The following is a 19939-nucleotide window of genomic DNA, read 5'->3' as shown; positions in this document are numbered from 1 at the left end:
TGTTGAAAGGAGAACTTGTCTTTTCCCACACGGCTTCTTGATTTTCTCTTTAATTAATGAGGGGCAGTAATGAACTGTTGTTTTGATTTAATTCCTGAGGAGAAAACAATATTTTATATTTTGAGATACAAAAAAAGAAAGAAAAAAAAGGAAAAATGACAAGATTTGAAAGGCTATTCTGTGAGTTTACAGAACAGGATAAACAGAACAATAGGCATAAAATACCAATCTTCTGGCAGGCAAATCAAATCATGTTTTGTAACGGTTCTCTGCTGGCTGTCAGATACATGGGATATCACTCAAATGATAAACATCTCAAAAAGCAAACGATCAACTACAAAAATGATCAACAGCAGAAACTTCAAAGTAAAGAATATCATTAAATATTTTTTTTAATTCTGCAATATTTAGGAACTGCTGAAAATACATCATCTACACATAAATTATAATTGTGGAAAAAATATGTAATTTTATGTATTGAAAAAATGATAACCAAATAAAGATTAAATATAAAGAAACAGAAAAGCAATCGTTTTATGATAGACAAAGGTGTGATCTGTGAAAAGCAGAGTTTAGTGTTTTTTTTGATGAACCAGAGCTTTGCATTTTTAGAGCATCTTTAATCATGTCTAAAATATGTGGCAACAAAGAAGGAAAACATTTATGTCCTTCAATACTAGAAGAAATTATTGGGAATCCAAAGAAAAAATAAAGTTTCTTGACAACAAAACCTCTGTATTTTACTTTAGGTTGAAATTTATAACTAATTTTCTTCCTATTTTAAACTTTCTCATATATTTTGTGAAAAACCACCCATTTTTATTGTTTATTTGGAAACCAATTCGTCTTAAATGATCTTTAACATCGTTTTTCTTGCTATATCAAGATCATCGTTTAATGAGCCACAAGAAAATATTCAAGTAGGACAATTTACTGCCTATTCGGCACCAATTTTCTTATTTAGATAAAGCAACAACTGTGTTCAGCATGAATTTTTTATGCTTCCAAGTCAGAATCTCAAATCTAAATTGTTTTATCTGATGGGAGCGATGGGCCTTTATCAGTCACAAGGTGGTAACAATTTGTTACAAAGCCTCCAAACAGATGCGTTCATTGTGGTGTTAGAATGAGAAATAAGACAGGTCAAAAGGAAGACGATGTTCTTGAGAAAGCTTCCCACATTCAGAACCAGCTAAAAGGTCCTAGAAATGATCTGGCTTTCAGTGTCTCCTTCGTTATAATCAAGTCTTTCCATCTCAACTGTGTTGGCCTCCCTCTCGTCTTAATCCCATTCCTCATCATCTCTGTATGGATTGTCTTCTCTGGGTGGCTCCTGAAACCTTATGTTAGCCAGCATGTCTCTCATGGCCACCATCAGACGGTTCACCTCCTGGTTGAGCTCCTGACCGGCCCGAGCCACCTCCATCTCATCCTCCAGCCTCGGCCCCCCCTGGAAAATAAAGAAAACACAATCTTATTTATAAAGATCTAACGTAAAAAGATTTGAACTCTCTCTTAACTGAATTTCTCAGACATTTGTTTCTCTGTGGAATTCAAGAAAACTTCTCTACGACTGTAAGCATATTTTCATTTCTTATCTTTTCTTAATCAGTGTGCCCATGTTTTATCAATGTCATCTAACAATAATAAACTGTCACATTTATTTTTACATTCCCTTTTTAACTTGGTACTTCCTCGTGTGCAGCTCGACAGCAGAACTTTCTGAGCCTTAACTGTGTTTCTTTAATCCATGTTGTATCTCTTCCTCTCCATCAGAGGATAATGTGATCAGAGGGATAAATGATCCAGATGGAAACATGCTGTACATTAAGCATGTCTAACAAATCCACATTAAGCTCTTCTTTATATGTACCTCACGAATGCATCCACCAGCTTTTCTTCTTTTGTCGATACATGCTAGTTTGTTTCAGTTCTTTAATCCTCTGATAAACATCCAGAGAAGAGCATTTTATTTTTTAAATAGTAAATAAAGTCAAACATCTGACCACTTTAAATCCAATTATTCATCTTAAATCTACAATTAATTAATAAAATATTCGTAATAAAATAACATTTTGGCACAAAACATACAACTTCACCCAATGACCTTTAGCCAGAAACCCTCCTTTGTGTTTTCGTTCAACAGTTCATACCGATTTCAAATGATAGTTTTGGTCATGTGACCTACAGCCAGGACCAAAATGATTCATCATCCGAGAACTTTTTTATTTAAATATCTTCTTGGTTGGACATGACAGAAGGAAAAAAAATGAACCTTTCGTTTATATGTGAACAAAAATCACACATCCAAATTTTGTCAAGGCTATGATTATTTCAGGGTTGACTGTGTGTGGTGACCAGAAATGGTGGCTAACAATGGAACAAAAAAAGCTTTCTGAATCTCTAAAAATATTCCACAGATTATTGGTCGTCCCCTCCAAAGCAGGAGACAAAGTCAATTCCCTTACACACCTGAACACTGGTAATATTTCTATCTACCAGGTATGAATTCCACATTATATTAAAGGGATAAAAGTACAGACACTGATTTGTGTTTTTTATTAGAATAGATCAAGAATGCTGGAATCTTGGAGGAAAAGAGTAAGAGAAATGAAGGTTAGTGAGTTTTTTTTTATTTTAAACTAGGTAATGTCAACCTTCCTAAGCAGCAAGCATTGGACCTCCTTAGCTTTCTGCCCTCTAGGAGGTGCCCTACTTAGACGGTAGCATCACACTAAAGTGTAGACCAATCTGCCTCAACCATATAATCCCTCCAGATATAAAAATTGCAACAATTCTTCTCTTTTTTCCTGAGAGCCTCTGAAGAAATGATAGAAAGACTTTCCATATTGCTGAAAAACTAACTTGAACATTTAAAAGCAGCAAAATCATCTTTTTTTCTAGATGCAGAACAAAGATGAGCACTGAGCCAAACATGGATAATGGAAGTCAGACTGATAGCTGTGCTCGCAATTAAGCTGCTACACCCACTTATGGATCTAAATCCGGTTTCAGATAACTTGAGGGCTGTGAGTATTCCTTTAAAGTCTCCCTCCAATCATTTTTTGATCTATTGTAAAAGGGCTTTTCTATTTATGACTTTGCTGTTTTTAGCCAAAATAATAAAAAAAAACTTTCATTTTCTAGGGCATCAATTCTGCAGAGCAGCAGCAGTTCATTAGATATTCATCCATGAGTTGTGGGCAGGACCTTTGGCATGGATAAACCCCTCCCCCCTTCCCTTCCCTGTCAGAGCTGGAAGCTTGTGGCCTACCCTTTCTATGTAACAATCCGGATTTTTTTGTCTGCCTTTGATTTACAGTAAAATAATAATAAAATAATTGAAAACAAAAATTCAGCGCGCTGTCTTTTGGGGTCCAGATGACCCCACCTTTAATGTAAACATGCCTAAGATAGCACGAGGGTAACAGGTATAAACTGGATACAGAGAGCGTCTGAATTTAGAGCTCATGGGTTGAAATGCTGAAATTTAATAAAATTTGCTAAGTTTACATGAATATTTTTTTCTTTTTTTTTTTAAATACCAAACAAAACCAGAAAAGCCTTTACTGTTTAATGTTGGACAAATTCTCTGTGCTGTGAACACAGACGACAGTGGTTTCACATTTTCAGTGAAAGAGCTTTCACACCGTCAACAGACACAGAAAAACCAAACAGCCCGAGACCTTGTGAATGTTCTAATTGTTCTGTGCATCACTGACACACTAGGGGAAGCGGAGGACAGATTTAACTGAAAAAGTCATATGCCTTCTTAGATAATTTTCAGATGTCCCCCCTCCGGGGTACTTATAATTCTTAAGAGGAAATGTTCCATCAGTCAGCCATGCATGTTAAAACATTTTCCCAAAGCTTTTGCAGCTCAGATGCTTCAGTGGAGCCTACAGGGCGCGGTGACATAAATGGCTCATCTGTGTGGTTTTTAGAATCACTCGAAAACTCATTTTTGGCGCACCACATGCCTTTTCACTTATAAAATAGCACTAAATGAAAGCGTGTCAAAGAATCACACAGACTACCCACTATCTGAACCTGCATATGCCTTTCACAGCAAATAACAAATGCGTCTGCATTTTTGGAGAAATAAATGTTATGTTCACTCATCAACTGAATTAATATTAAAAGTTCCTAAAATATTAACACACAGATACTTAAACAAAACAACAAAAATCATCTCTCTTCATGTCAACATTTCTTATCAAATACTCCCTTTTCCTTGTTTTCTTTGTGCACTGGAAGATCAATCAGTCTTGTTGATCTCTTTCAAATCAGCAAGAGAGTCAAAAACAAGCAGTAGGAAATCTATTTTTTTATCAAATTACTTCACACTCTTTAAAAAAAGTAGCTCTTCTCACACAGTAGCATCATTCAGGTGACTGTTTATGCATCACATGGCGATCCCACATGCACAGCATGAGCTCCTAATTAGTGCTCCCTGTTGTTCATATCTGTGCTGCCATCTTCAGATCGATTCCCCCACCCACTTGACGCTTTACTTCAAAACAGACGACCAAAACCTGAGATGTTGTAGATTTGAGCTTTTCAGAATTCAGACCATAGTCATACGGTTTTAACCCCTTAAAGCCCGAATTTATTTGCAGCTACGAAAAAAAAAATATGAATTGCCAAAAATTATAGCTTTGTTTCATCCTAGTCACCCATTTAAGTTCAGAAGAGTTTTCTGGAGCTCATGCCATGAGGAGAACGGCAGCCCCAGAGCATCTCCACAATCCCTGAGAGATCCACAAAAAACACCAACCTGAAGGTTGAAGTTTGGAAGTAAAGATCGGAAAAACAGTGACAGCGTGCTCTCGTTGGACGCTCCAGCATTCTGCCTGTTGGAAAACAACCAGAATTCACTTTTAGCTCAAGTTATTTCTTCACAGAAGAAGAATAAATGTTATAAACAAAGATCTAGGACCTCTCTGGTCGAGCGTAGGACGCCACAGAGTCCAGTGGAGGCAGAGGATCAAAACCCATCACAGGCTGAGTGGTGACCTCCTGCAGACATCCAACCAAAACGTCAAGGTTAATGATCACTTCACACACTTTCTTCTACCTAAAAAATATAGAAAATCTATGTCAGAAATGGAATGGCAGAGGTTTTCTGCAAAAGTAATGTTGGAGCAAACAGAATAACCAAAAAGCAATTCTAGTCGGACTTTTTAATGTCTGTTTGAGTCTGCAGACTCTGCACTCAAAAAAGGTCAGATGTAGTTAAAATCATGGAAGATTAAATCTATTTTCTATTCTGGCATTGCTTTCGTCCCAAATTAGATATACGGAAATTTTTGGTCGAGTAAAATTAGATTTTTAAATTATAAAGAATTAGATTCTAGGGGCATGCACTCTATCACTTTTAAAAGAGCAAGAAAGTGCACAGTAGGGAGAATATCCCTTCATAACCAAAACGGACAAATAAAAGTGTCAGAGAAGCAAAACAAAGACCTTTGAAAAAGGGGGAAAAAAATGTTTTTTATGATCTTGAAAGCCCAATTTGCCTCCAGAATCGTTGGAAACCAAATTAAAGTTGCAGGAGTCCCAACAGGGTGGCTCTAAATGCAGAACGTTTGATTTTTATGTTTGCTGTAAAATTCGTAGTTATTTATGTTCTTCAATTCACTACAGATATTCTTTTTTAAAGAGTGGATCATTTCTTTGTCTTATCACAGCTTCTTGACTATCAATTTGAAGGTCTGTTTGTAACTCCATGACATGCACTAGTGGGGTGAGCAGCAGAGCTGAGTTTGTGGGTTGTCAAATCTTCTGTACAAAACAGCTCATTCTACTAATAAATCCAGTTTGGTGGATTATAGGAGTTATGTTTAAAAATAAGACAATCAAAGTGTAGCTGATTCTTTTATTTAGCAAATTGGATTTAGCAGTTGTGGTCACTCTGGCATAAGAAGCAGATCTAAGCTGGTTCTACAAGTGTTGGCTGCTGGCAGATCAGTCCATCCTCCTTACTTCCAAATTCTGGAAGTAGTCTGTCATCTTGAAGGACTGTTTGGTCCTAGAAAATCTTTCTTACAGTGGGATTTTCCTCGATGATAACGAGCCTCGTTTTTACAGTGAAGATAGTCAAACCCATCATCACACTGTTACCATGACAATGCGACACACCGTGCTTCAAAAAGAGGTGTAGAGGAAAATGGATTTGACGGTATATTGCGATATTTTGTTTGGCGATACTTATATTGATTTAAAATGCTGGCAAGATGATATTTAATTAATTATTTATGGATATCCTTCAGCATTGGGGTATGTTGGCAAGAGTCTGGTGATACATTGGTACCCCAATATGTGTGTCACGTTACAATACATATCGCGGTATATCCCAAAACTGTACCAGAACAATTCCCCCCTTTTATTTATTTTTTTTAAAGAGTATAACTTATAAAAAACTTTACTTGAAATATTTCCTCAGTCATACCTTTAGAACCATATCGTATCATAACACAGGATAATTATCGTATAGCCAGACTCTTGCCAATAGACACCCCTAGTTTTAAATAGTCGCTTTTTGTGAAAAATGATTTAAACTTCAAAATATAACAGGATTTAGTATTTATTTCTTTTGTAAATGACCATGGTATGAGCGGGTAATGCCCTTCCATGTGTGCCATTTTAGACATGAACTGACTTTACAGAAGCAAGAAATTAACACACACACACACAAAATAATGCGCTAAAATATCTGTAATCAGTGAATCGCAATTAAAGCAATAATTTGACACTCCTAGTTATGGTTAACAGAATCTGGACTCATTGCTGAACGTGATGCTCTACATATTCAGGTTCCAGTTCATGTTGCTGACACTAGTCCAAATGGGCCTGACAGTGAAGGTCAGGTATGACCAGCCTTCTGGAGGAAAAATGTTTGTTCTGCGATGACAGGACTGAACAATCATCTGTGTCATCCTGCAAACCATAACAACAAATGTGAGGAAGACAACCGATGGTAACAGGATGAAGAAACAGTCTTCTTGGAGTGTCTTCTCCAACATTCTCCATTGCTTGGAACTTGGCTTTTTAGATGGAGAGGAGTTGCTTCCAAACAATGCAGGAACTAAACTACAGAACACCAGGTTGAAGTTGACCTTTTGGACCGGCCCTATCCAGACCAGTAACATAAGGCATACTAGAAGTCACCTTCAGTCACACACACTCACATGTGCCCAACTGGCTCAGCTACTGAGTCCACAAATGGAAATTCCTTACACATGTGGCATCTACAGTTTCTGTAAGTGACCATCCATCCATCCATCCATTTTCTTGACCGCTTTGTCCCTTCTGGGGTCGCGGGGGTGCCGGAGCCTATCCCGGCTACTGAAGGGCGAAGGCGGGGTACACCCTGGACAGGTCGCCAGTCTGTCGCAGGGCCTCAATCACACACACATTCACACCTAGGGACAATTTAGAGTCACCAATCAACCTATGAAGCATGTCTTTGGACGGTGGGAGGAAGCCGGAGTCCCCGGTGAAAACCCACGCATGCACGGGGAGAACATGCAAACTCCACACAGAAAGGTCCCAGCCGGGGATTCGAACCGGGGCCTTCTCGCTGTGAGGCGAGAGCGCTAACCACTGCGCCACCGTGCAGCCCCCTGTAAGTGACCAAATAAGGAATAATTTCATCGTTTTCAAAAACCGAAATGATTTCTTACTAAGGGAAGGCTTGAGGTGGCTTCTTTGATCTCAGACAGGAGGACGTGACGATGGATGTTTCTTGGAGCGCTCTGGTACCTCTGCTTTCTCCTACAACACAGGGATGACGGTAAAGAATGGCTCCAAACACAGACAAACACTGAAAACGCAGTATTTCTGAATTCCTTGTGAATAATTTGGCTGGAAGGCAGCTAGCTAGCTTTACTTGTTTTGGCAGTCTTCCACAAGAGGGTCTTTGGCATCCACTCTGCGCAGCACCTCCTTCACCGACTCCTCCAACCAAAGCATGACTGGAGCCTCCCTCCACAGATTGAACGTCCTTCCCACGTATAGAGCCGTCAGCTCGGCCAGGGCAGGAAGCTGCCTGGAGGCAAGTAGAGGAAGGGAAATGAGTGAGAGCCAGGGGAACAAAAACATTTCAGAAAAACAAAATATAAGCTAAAAATAAGATGCTAGAGAAACATCAGTAGTTGTTATATAATCGGTTTGTCATGGCTGCCCAAGATAAATTACAGCATGTCAAATTGATAGTTAAAACTCATGGAAAAATGCTGGATTTTGAAATACTTCAGACAACAAAGACAGCATACATACCCAATCTGATTCTTTAAGCCAAAAAAGCTATGAGAGGTCACTGTGGTGTCTGCCTGAACCGTACACAGATCCAGTAAGGGCATCAACACTGCAGACACATTCAGAATGATAGAGGGTGGAGTAAAGACGTTAATATGAACAATTCCTGTTGTAGTGACAGAAGCGGTCGTACTCTAAAGGTCTAACCTCCAGGAAACATGATAAGTGCATTCTGCAGGATCTGGTTGGCTTCTTGCTGTTGTTTCGCTCGTTCATCAGCTTCCACATCCTCCTGTTGGCTCAGATGGAAATGACAAAGTGCGGTGGAGAATGCAAAGTTTGGCAGCTGAGACAGATTTCTGTGCTCCTGGAAAAAAAAAAAAAGCAATGAGAAAAACAGCCGCTTAGTCAGATTAAAAAGTTATGAAGAGGCATACAAGCGTGCACATGGTGCCCATGCTCATACACATTACCTCCCATTCCTGATATAACTGAAGGAGATACTTGTACTCTCTGGAACGCAGTGCCAGGAAATCAATGACCAGGAGCATGCAGAGTGGATCGGAGTCTGGATCTAAGCTGTGACAGAGGAAACAAAAACGAGGACTGTGAGCTCTAAACCAAAAATATGTCTTGGTTGAAATTCAATTTAATTTAAAATGTTCATGCTACTATCTGAGGACAAACCTCCCCCCCCAAAAAAATCACAAGGTAAACGGCTTTCCAAAAAGTTATTGACCCCTACTAGAAAAAGCTGGATGTAAACCCAAAGATTGTTTTGTACGTTTTTAAATTTTTGCTAAATCTGTAAACAATTAGATATTTCTAAATTAGAAAATGTGTGGTTTTGTCAAATGCATTAATTGCAATCTATTCCTGTCACAATGTAATGAGATATTTTAAGGCTCTTCACTACACACTTTATACATTTTCTTTTTCTTAGACTGACATTTTTACACTTTTCTCTCTTGTTTAAATATTTGTAGAAAACCAAGTCCAGTATTTATATAGATTTGCCGGGCTAAATGAATTCTGATACTGTGACATGGCACGGACAAGGCTTGATAATGGTCTACAGCCAATTAGGATGCAGAACGCAGTGCATGTGAAAGAAAATAAAAAAACATGTAGAATTGCAGAGAAAAAAAAAATCTGTGAAAATTGAACCGCAATATATCGAGTTATCCAGTGAACAATAAGCCCAATAACATGTTTGTATTAACAAATTATTTCCTTAAATTTCATTTCCTTCAGCCTTATCAGCACTAGCCCTTTCAAAGGAGATAATGATCGTCTCAGCATTTGCCATTTCGACCTTCATAAGAAGAATTATTGGAAATTTGCCTAAATTATTTCTTACAACCCAAGTTGTCTTTTACATCAAAGATTTTCTTCTTAGAACCATAATCATTTTTATAAGCTCCAAATCAGATCATGCAAATCAGTTCAATGTTTACTTTTTTATTAGCTTGACAAAAGACACTTTTAAACGTCAGAGTGCATTCAGTTTGCTTTACACCGACTGACAAATATCAACACGCCTGTCTCTCAAACACAGAAAATGTCACAACTGATATCAAAGCTACTAGCTGCTGATTGTGATACTGTCAATTTAATAAAAAATTGACTGTGTGCTTTTGGATTTTTCTCTATAATGAGTCACTGTGAGACTTTTGGCTTGGTACCTTAAAATCAATTTGCAGTACTCCAGAGCGGTCCGTGGGCATCCTCTCTTCTCCAGGAACATCATGTGCTTATAAAGAGCCAGAAAAAATGCTCTGCAAACAAGTAGTCAGTTTTTTATCAATAAAAAAAATTGAAAAATGGTGTGATTATAAAATGTCATGTCAGATCAAAACCCATCATCTGTCAGGCGGGGGGTGTAAAAAGTACTGAGACGGAGGTTAAAAAATGCACTGACCTGTTTTCTGGTCTCAAATAATCCAGCCGGCTGCTGCCTGACGTCAGGCTGAACAACGGGTGAAAAGCACACTCAAAGCTGAACAAGGCCCTTTCTAGGAAATACACAAGTAAATAAAGAGGTCTTTAAATTATTTCCACAAAACATTACACGACAAGCCTTTTAAAAGTTTTAATAGTAGATCTGTTTTTTTACTAGGAACATTTTTAAGATTAAAATCTCTTCACATAAGTGTTCCAACCACAAAAGATCAAAACACAACTTGAGCAGTTTTAATGGATGATTAAAAACACACATATATCAAAAAATGAACTAATATAAGGCACAGAAAATGCAGCCTAAACCCCCCGACTTTCAATCGTTCTAAATTACTTTAAAAGCAACTTCAGCGATCAATAACTTTCCCTTTTGTAATGAACTGATTTAAATTAAGCATAAGTAGGCAGCTATAGAACAGTTCCACTTAAAGTTTTGTACAAAATGAACGCTTTAAACTCTAAACTGCATGGATGTGCATTGAAAAACACTGGAACTGAAAAACATGTTCTTACAGTAAAGCTTTGCTTATGGCATGTCATTAAATTAGCCAGAAGAAGAAGACAGATGCTCTTTATTTCATGATCCCTCTGGTCTTGACTATTTTAGATATCTAGTTAAGAACAGAGCCTGTGATGATAAAAGTAGCTTTGTGCTTTGCAAAAAAAAAAGAAAAATGAACTCTGACTTTAGAACAACAGCTGGTTTGTTTATTCACAAAATAAAACAACATGAGGATCTTGAAAACTTTTCAGTTAAAATAGATTGAGGTCAATGACAAACACTTAAAGGTGCTAAAACGACCATTTGGTCAGAACAGGTCGTGGATACTTTTAGCTCTGTTGTAATACAGCATGTCAAACATGTGATTTTCCACATGTACCAATGACAGGAGAGTTGGCGTGACAAATTTGTTTATTTCATTGAGCTATTATATGGGCTCTATGACAACATTCATGCAATCAGAGGAACCAAAACACCATTATTCTGTTCACATACGTACCTATTTGACCAAACTTGATGCCAATGCCAATTAAGACACATCAATCCTCAAATGTAAAAAAAAAAATCTTTAGAGAGCTAAACTCATGAGGTTTGTCTAGATTGCAATTTGTCTGAAACTACAATTCCAAAAATGCGCATTCATTAAAAAATATAGACCGCAATGCATTGCATTTAAAATCATTTTTCATGTGAAAAAATGCATTTTCTTTTATTTTGTATAAACTATCCAAGTTTTCATCTTCAGAACACAGTAAATTCATAAAAATTGCTTATAAAATGTTCGTACATAATAGCTTTTGACTTCAGAAAATGGATGACGTCATTGCTTTTAAAATCCAGGGTACTTGATTTCTCAGTAGGGAAAAGGGAATCGGGACACATCCACAGTTTTCCTTTGAAAAACAAATGCGCTCATCTTTGATTTTTTTCCAGATGTCTGTTAACTGTCAGGACTCAATGTGACAATGTTTTTCTGTTACTGTATGGTAAATCTGTTGTGGCATGTCCCAGACATCCCCACAAGTCTATAAATGAAAAAATATTTTATTGGAATACATGTGTGCTAAGAATTGGGCCAACACATGCACAACGCACACACGCTCTGACAAAAACACTGAATGTACAGTACTTGACCAGTCCATCTAGCAATGAAAAAAGACAGGCTTTCTTTTGACAGCACAGTACTGCATCATTTCAAAGCCATGCCAAAATCAGTTTTCTATAAAAAGACTTTAAACAGAAGGACCAATGTTAAGCTGCAGAGACTGGAAACGCTGGGCAGGCTGGGTACACACAACAACAAGTGAGATCATGTTCAAACTTTGCAAAGCGTGACAACATCAAGGTGAAACTTTCCCCCCTTTTTAAGGGTTATTTGAAAAAAGCCTAAAAAAATGCTACTCTTTTAGTGTCCCTTCCAGCTATAAGAGTCATTTGCTTTTAAGAAGAATGAAGATAAGTGTGGGGAGTTCTTAGAAAATCTTTCCTTGAAACTCTTCAAAGAGCTGACATTAACGCTGGATTATTGGATTTTGAACACTTTGCAGCTTTGCTACGTGCAAATAGCAGCAGATTCTCACCAATTAGGTCTCTTGCCATGTCCTGGTCCTCCTGTATTCGGCAAACGTCTGACAGCTGCAGCAGGGAATCGATGTGGTACGGGTTTAGCTGAAGCAGGGCCTGGAGAGAAAAAAGAATGAATATTCTAACTTTTGTTTCAGGAGTCTAAAACGTGGGAATCAAACTGCAAAAATATAAATAAAAGAACAATTTTTACTCAAATTAAATAGAAATGTACAATTGCTATCAATTGTACAAAAATAAATAGCAGTACTTGAAGGAGCATCAGCAAAGAAAATTTGCATTGTTGCTTTGTATTACTGCTGGAACATGTGATTTGATGTAAACATAAAATAATCAGTTGAGTCTTCAGAATGAGGACGGTGACCCCATGTTTGTCAGCAGAAACGTCAACAGTTTTATGATGCTTCTGATCGCGATAATATTTGCGCTTCTGATCGCGATAATATTTGCACACGGGTTGCGCATGACTTTAAAGATGAATTTTCTATCACTGATGAAGGATTATTATAATTCATTATCTGAAGAGAATGAACGATAACTCTGCAGCTGTGGACAGTAGATGGAGCTGATTCCTGCTCTTTGGATCACAGCTTTAAGTAAAACATTAAAAAATAATTTAAAAAATCCTCAATGCAGACAAGCTACGGATAAAATATCAGGAAAACTCATTATTTTTATTTCATTTTTTCTTCAGAAATAATCTATTAGTTCAACTAAAAATCAGAATTAGATGTTTTTCCATACAGATAGAAAGTTGATATTTTCTTTACCACAATGTTGTTTGGATCCATGGACTCAACAGCATCCAGGAACTTGAACTGTACATGTTGGTAGTCCCGACTGTGCTCAAAGGTGAAGTAATGAATGCCATCTTTGGACTCCAGTAAGGTCATTGAGATTCCTGAAGAGACATCGGGTAAAGTTAAGTAATGAACAAATAAAGTTTGTACAATATATAGTAATTTATATGTAAACATCTTGTAACTGTTTTTAACTCAAAAACCTATGTTTTCTAATGTAAATCTGTTTCTGCAGGTCTCAAAGTCTATACAGCCTGTAGTACCTTGTTTCTAGCTGATTATTATCAATAATAACATTAAGTTTTAAATATGGAAACACATTGTTGTTCTGGAAAAATTCATTATCTGCATTTAAAGCTATAATGCCGTTATAAATTGATATTCCTAGACCAATTTTATCAAGCCGTGGCATTATTATCTCATAGATATCTTGCTACTGATAAAGTATTGGTTCTTACAGAAAATAACTCCCTTTTGCCTAAATCGCCCTCTCGGTGAAAGAGAATCGACTCTTTAAAAATCTACTGTCTCTCACGAGTTTTAGCAATTTTGGAAACCAGATTAAATCCTGGTTGTGCTAGCAGATGCACTGCCTGCATGTATAAACATGTGGTTGTTCCATCTAATTCTTTTGTTGATCATATTCAGTGTTGATGGTTTAGACTGGTTTCTGTGTACTTACAACATCCCTTTGTTTCAGTTTCACTCACTAGTCGATTTACTAATTCTTATCCTGTATAAAAACTACATCTAGGGACAAATGCTGCAGATGTGGACGTAGAGCTGCTGTCTAATAGTTTGTAGTTTTCAAAGAAAATTAAAGACATAAATGAAAAAAATCAGAAAATGTAATCTACTGTACAACTAGTGTCAGTTTAGGCTATTCCAGGCATCTGATTTAAGAAATATAAGTATTTCCCTTTTTAACAAGGAACCCAAAAATGTACATATTCTGAATACACTTAACCAAGCAGAATTAAAAATTCTTAATGTATATGTAGTAATCTAACATGTAATGAAATTACACAAAATCTTATAATAAAAGGATCAACTATTAGCTAAAGTTGGATTTTACAACAATGTTACTAAACAGCAGTTTTTTCACAGCTAAAGTTAAATATTATAATTTTAAATATTTTATGTATTTATTAGTTTCTGTACAATATCAATGTTAAAAAACAATGGATAAAGCTAACAAGAAATTGGGTGTTTAATGGTATGTATAGCCAGAGAAACCGACCTGGGCGAGCGAAACGAGGCCAGCTGTCCTTTGGGCTGGTCATCCATGTGCTACGATGAAAGTGTCTGTTTCTCTGTCGAGGTCTTTGGAGAAAAGTTACACAAAAATATTTTAGAGTTCTTCATAGAATTCAAGATCTGTTTTATTCTCTTCTCCACCAACCTTAGATCCCCTAGAACAGCCCGAGCCCCAAAATATCTCTTCAGCTCAGTCTCTGGGTTAAGATTCCTGATGAGGGAACACAGAAATACCACATTCAGATTCTGAGGTTTTTGACACTCCATTTCTACAATGGATCAAATAAATATTATGGACATTTTTCCTCTGCTGTTTTCTAGAGAAAACAGCATCACTGGCTCTGTATGTGGTTGGATCTATTTCAACTAGCAGAACAGAGGATATTCTTTGACAAAAATATATTTGTAAAGGAAGAAGCGCATACATATTTTAAACTTAAAGGGATATTCATGTTCCTGCTTCATCAACACTATAAGTGACTCTTAGGGTAATTTTTTTACACTTCACTAATGTTTAAATCGCCTTTTCACAAATTTCCCAAACATAAGTAACCTAATTTCTTAAAAAAACTGTTTTATATTGTCTTTTTTGGGTAAAATGTGTGATTTTTCAGTCTTTCATAAAATACTATTAAAACTTGAACCATCAAAAACAAAATAACACATTTAAATAGATTTTAAGGAGAACCAAAGACATGTGAGGGATGATGAATAAGGAGACTAAAAGTCAAATAGAAGCCAACAAAAATGTGTATTTAAGCTAAAAGGAAATCTTAACCATCTTTACTGACTAGATTACATGTTTCTTCAGGTCCTCATCAAGTAGGCTTGTTTATGAAGACGGTAGACCGCTTTTACTAAAATGACGATGTTGTAGATACATCTGCAGATGTGGTAAGGACGTGGGAGCCTCAATTATATAAAACACAGTTATATTAGTGCATTTCAATATTTGTGATAATATGACAAAAGGCTCCTTTTTTGTCACAATGAAAAAGTGACCATACCTGTGCTCCACATGTACCACTGATCTTCGGTCAGACCCGCCACAATCTTCGTTTTGTAAGCCCACTCCATTGGACTGCTCCAAGTTCTCCAGCAGTAAATCAATGTTATCTGAAGAGGCTTCCTAAAAAGATTATAAAGAAGCCATGAGGCTTAGCATGTGACTGAAAATAATGACCTAAATGTAGTAATAATGTAATAAAACTTTAAGTAAAATCATGAATTTAGGGGGGAAATCCTAACAGTTCTAAAGCGCAAAAAATTAAATTGAACATATTTACTTCTCCATCTTTTGATGCAACTTTTGTCTTCTTCTTTTTCTTTTTCTTCTTGACTCGGTCTCCAGACTATTAAAGAAAGAATTGATCCAACAATCCAACTTAATAGAAAAATGTTTAGGAAGACAGAAAAAATGACCAAAAGATATGTTTAAAATATTGAATTTCTATGTTTACCTTAGAAGACACTCCGTCACACTTTTGAACCTGGTTCTCGGTTTGTTTATCATTTGTTCTTGTGCCACCTGTTACACTTTTATCTGGTTTCTCAGCCTCCTCATCAGGTGATATTTTCTCCCCTTCATGGTCTGCTTCACCTATCTTTAAAAAAAAAAGAAAGAAGAAAAGCATTTTATTTTTAAGAAAGACACTTTAACAAAATATACAAAACCAAAAAAGATAAGGGATCAACAACAACAAAATGTGACAAAAATTATAAACAATCCTTTGCTATAAGGTATTCAATGACTAGCTTTATGGACAAGACGCATCATCGAGGTATTGTTTTGATGGGGAACTTTCTTAGGTTTAAAGATGCTAAATTGGTCCAAAAAGTCTCAATTTAAACATTTAAACATCTTAGAAATATATAAGAATACTTAAAGTTAATAATTATGAGACAAAAATCATATGTAAAATGCCTTGTTCTGACACAATTTCCACTGACAACAGTTAAATCTTATTTTTTTTCGGGAACTACAATTATATTTATAGTAGCTACATGTTTTTAAAGATTTAAACAATTTTAGAACGAGGGCGAAAGTTGCGTAAGGTTAATATTTTAACTAAACGTCCAATAGTTCAATCAGATAGCAAAGGAGAAGCTAACACTCTTTGGTTAGCTTAGCATGTTAGCTAAATGTTGCTAATGTAAACAGCTGTCAGGAAGAAACTCGCGTAACTGTTGCTGAGAAAGTTTCATGTTTTATCAAATATCTTGAACCTTACCAGTTCATAAATGTTTGTGAAGTTTTTCTGAGCTTTGTTTTTCTTTCCCTTTCGGGAGCTGTCTGCTGCTGGGGGAGACGCGTTAGCCGTGTTAAAGTGCTCCTCCTCGGCTTCAACCTGCTCCTCCGGGCTTTCACCCAAAGTTAGATCCCCGAGGTCCAAGGCCTCCTGACCCCTTTGTTTTCCTTTGAGCCTCCGCAGAGCCCGGGTGGACATAGTTTACAGTAAATGGGTCACACTATTTTACAGTGATCAAGTTTTCTTCTGACAGATACAACACACCAATAACCTGATGATACTATTGGTTTGTTCGTCTTCTTTGACTAAATGTTTTACGACTCTGAGTAATCTACCGCCCCCTAGGGGTTACATTAAAAAACACCTTGTGGGTAAAGATGCCCATGGTAATGAAATGTAATTTAATGTAATGTAATAAAACTTTACTAGAACAGGGTTTGACTCACTTTTGTCTTCAGAACTGCATTAATCCTTGGTGGCATAATTTCAACAAGAAACTAGGAAAATTCTTCAGAGAGTTTGATCCATTATGTCAGCCAATATACTCAGGTAGAATGTGGCTTTGAAATGATGCTCAGTTGGTACTAAGGAACCCAAAGTGTGACAAGAAAGTATCCCCCAAACCGTTAAGCCCCCACCACCAGCCTGATACTTTTATACAAGGTAGGATGCTTTCATGTTAATAACAACAAAATCTGACCCTACCGTCACGATGTTGCAGTTTATATCGAGACTCATCAGACCAGGCAACGTTTTTCCAATCTTCTATTGTCCAATTTTGCTGAGTCTATGTGAATCTAAGCCTCAGTTTTCTGTTCTTAGCCGACATGAGTGGCATCAGGTGTGGTCTTCTGCTGCTGTAACCCATCTGCCTCAAGGTCAGACGTGTTATGCGTTCAGAGATGCTCTTCTAAAGACCTCAGTTGTAATTAGGTGTGCAGAAGAGTTACTCCTGTCTTTATATCAGTCTGTCCATTCTCCTCTGACCTCTGGTGTCAACAAGGCATTTCTACCCACTGAACGGCCACTCAATAGATATTTCCTCTTTTTTGGACCTTTCTCTGTAAACTCTAGAGATGGTTGTGGGTGAAAATCCCAGAAGATCAGCAGTTTCTGAAATACTCAGACCATCACGTCTGGCATCAACAACTAAAGCCACTTTATTCACTGTTCTTCCCCATTCTGATGCTGGGTTGGAACTACAGCAGATCGTCTTGACCATGTCTTTATGTTGCTGTCATGTGATTGGCTGATTAAAAATTTACATCAACAAGTGTGTCTAATAAAGTAGCCAGTGAGTGTATACGTACTGTATATCATGCCATAGCAGTATTTAAATCTAAAGAAGTTGGAAAAAATATTTCATAGTGACCCATTCATTACCTTGGGTTAGAAGACAGAAACTGATGGGGGAAGGCGGGCTAAAGGGCCTGAAGCTTAAATGTGATATACATTAGCATTATATTGACAATATGTATTAATTATATTAGAACCTTTCATTAGATGTCTTTTGTAGAACATGTCAAATACATTTTTGAACTTTTGACTTCAACCAAGTTCAGTTATATTGTGATCTGAGGTCATTCTAAGTTCACTACCAGGACTCTTGCATTTCTAGATCTTAAAACCTTTCTGTAACAATCCAGCGGAATTTAAGCATGTGCAGCTTATTAATGTGTTTTATGGTTTTTGCAGTTTCTCTGCAGTCAAACTTGAAAGCAGGGCTTCAAAAGTAAAAGTATCATGAATTCTGAGGGGATTCAGACTCACTAACTCAGCTATTTTGTGTGTGGCTCTCTTGCTTAAAATTTCAACTTTTGTCTTTTTTACTCTAAACAAAGTGTGTGATCTTTGATAGCTAAATTTCCTAAACAAAGAATATATTCATTTGATATGAAATCGTCGTATGAATAAAAAAAGCTTCAATCTGCACCTGGATGTTGTGGTTTAGACTAAAAAGAGGAAGCACGATCACGATACTTAGACTTACAAATAGACAGTAACCGTTCTGACCTCAGAAGTCAAGACAGGACAAAGTTGAAGAAAAATACTAACATGCAGAACCTGTTTGAACAATGTGTTAAAAATAAAAACAGTGAATGTCAATGTTACAACTATGTACTACAAAGAAACATTGGAAAAAACAGGGGAAGTTCTGAGTGTTGAAATATAGGGCTCGTAAAAGGGAGAAGTTGCAAATGTCGCTGCTTTGAATATTTTCCACAGGAACAAAAACACAAAAGCAAAAACAGACGACAGATAACGATTAAAAGAAAGCAAGAGATTTATCAAAATCACTTCAGGAGTATGAGAAATTACTTATATCAGCATGATGCAGCTAAAACACACATCCATCCTGTAAAACTGCATCTTTTCATTCTTTCATCACAAGCTACTTTTAAGAGTTACAGAAATATGTAAATACATCATTTTCTAGATTATCACTTTTATAAAAGGGTACAACCTTAAATATAGGGCAGCTGTTAACAGATATTGACTTGGACCTTTTGAATATTTTTCCAGACAGTAAACACTGACACACTTACAGTACTTAAAACTGACTATATATTTACACCCTCCAACTAGCAGCTACAGCATCAACCTTACATGGCATATTTTTGATCGTTTCTTCATATTTTTTTCCCCCTCTACTTTGTCCACTGAGCTCAGCTTGTTGTATTTCTCCACGGTCACTAACTGGAGCGAACCATTCCTCCACCATCACAGTGAGATGGTTCCGTTTTATTCATCTGTAACAGCTATGGGATTGTCATAGGCAGCTCCCTCCACATCCTTGGCTTGCTTCCGCCGTATCTCTGGAGGAGGTCGTGGTGGCGGGTTCTGAGGAGGACTTTTGATGCTCTCAGCAACGGGTTTCCGTGTATCTTTGCGAGGAAGAATTGGCTCCCAGTGTTCACCCCGGACAGCTGCCTAAAAAGCAAGGGAATGTCAAATAGTATGGAGACTATTTTGCTTGCTCACATTTAGAGATAAATCTAAATTTCCCAAATAGGAACCTTCATAAACTTTGAAACTCATGAAAAATTGAGTCACACCCTTGTTTAAAGTTTTGCAACAACGTAGGTCATGTTTCAACAGAGGCACCAGTATGGGACAACTTCTTGCTTGCAGTTTCCTTGTTTCCAGAAACTAACCACTTCCTCCCGTTAATACACATTTTTCAAATTTGACAACTGGTAAGCCTAGAAGAACTTACTGCAAGATAGATGAGACTGGCAATGCCAAGACAGACACATCCTAAGACTGTGGCAAGCATGAAACCTCCAGGTACACAAAGCCTGTGGAGAGAAAGACAAAAGCCTGTAAGA

General features: G+C 37.0%; 2 protein-coding genes across 2 annotated transcripts in view; both read right to left on the bottom strand.

The window, feature by feature from the left end:
- Positions 1 to 26: 26 nt before the first annotated feature.
- Positions 27 to 16931, bottom strand: tcf25 (transcription factor 25 (basic helix-loop-helix)). The gene is made up of 18 exons (XM_024296021.2): positions 16593 to 16931; positions 15822 to 15965; positions 15648 to 15713; positions 15369 to 15490; positions 14507 to 14572; positions 14345 to 14427; positions 13075 to 13205; positions 12301 to 12400; positions 10181 to 10274; positions 9945 to 10037; positions 8733 to 8838; positions 8467 to 8626; positions 8281 to 8368; positions 7892 to 8050; positions 7686 to 7776; positions 4940 to 5019; positions 4778 to 4853; positions 27 to 1450 (listed from the first exon to the last, which is right to left on the bottom strand). Exons 1-18 carry the CDS (start codon positions 16806 to 16808, stop codon positions 1283 to 1285), a joined length of 2043 nt encoding a protein of 680 aa, XP_024151789.1. The 5' UTR covers positions 16809 to 16931; the 3' UTR covers positions 27 to 1282.
- A 1945-nt stretch (positions 16932 to 18876) lies between these two features.
- The window catches only part of LOC112160324 (cytochrome b-245 light chain), a 2757-nt gene continuing 1694 nt past the window's right edge, over positions 18877 to 19939 (bottom strand). The window contains exons 5-6 of the mRNA XM_024294758.2: positions 19828 to 19909; positions 18877 to 19541 (exon numbers count right to left, since the gene is read on the bottom strand). Of these exons, the coding sequence (XP_024150526.1) occupies positions 19353 to 19541; positions 19828 to 19909 (271 nt within the window). The 3' untranslated portion in view covers positions 18877 to 19352. The remainder of the gene's footprint in view (positions 19542 to 19827; positions 19910 to 19939) is intronic.

Source organism: Oryzias melastigma, linkage group LG3, assembly GCF_002922805.2.
Source record: "Oryzias melastigma strain HK-1 linkage group LG3, ASM292280v2, whole genome shotgun sequence".
In the NCBI taxonomy this organism is placed as follows: domain Eukaryota; kingdom Metazoa; phylum Chordata; class Actinopteri; order Beloniformes; family Adrianichthyidae; genus Oryzias; species Oryzias melastigma.
The sequence above is the reverse complement of the archived record's forward strand: the minus strand, read 5'-3'. Positions and strand labels throughout refer to the sequence as shown.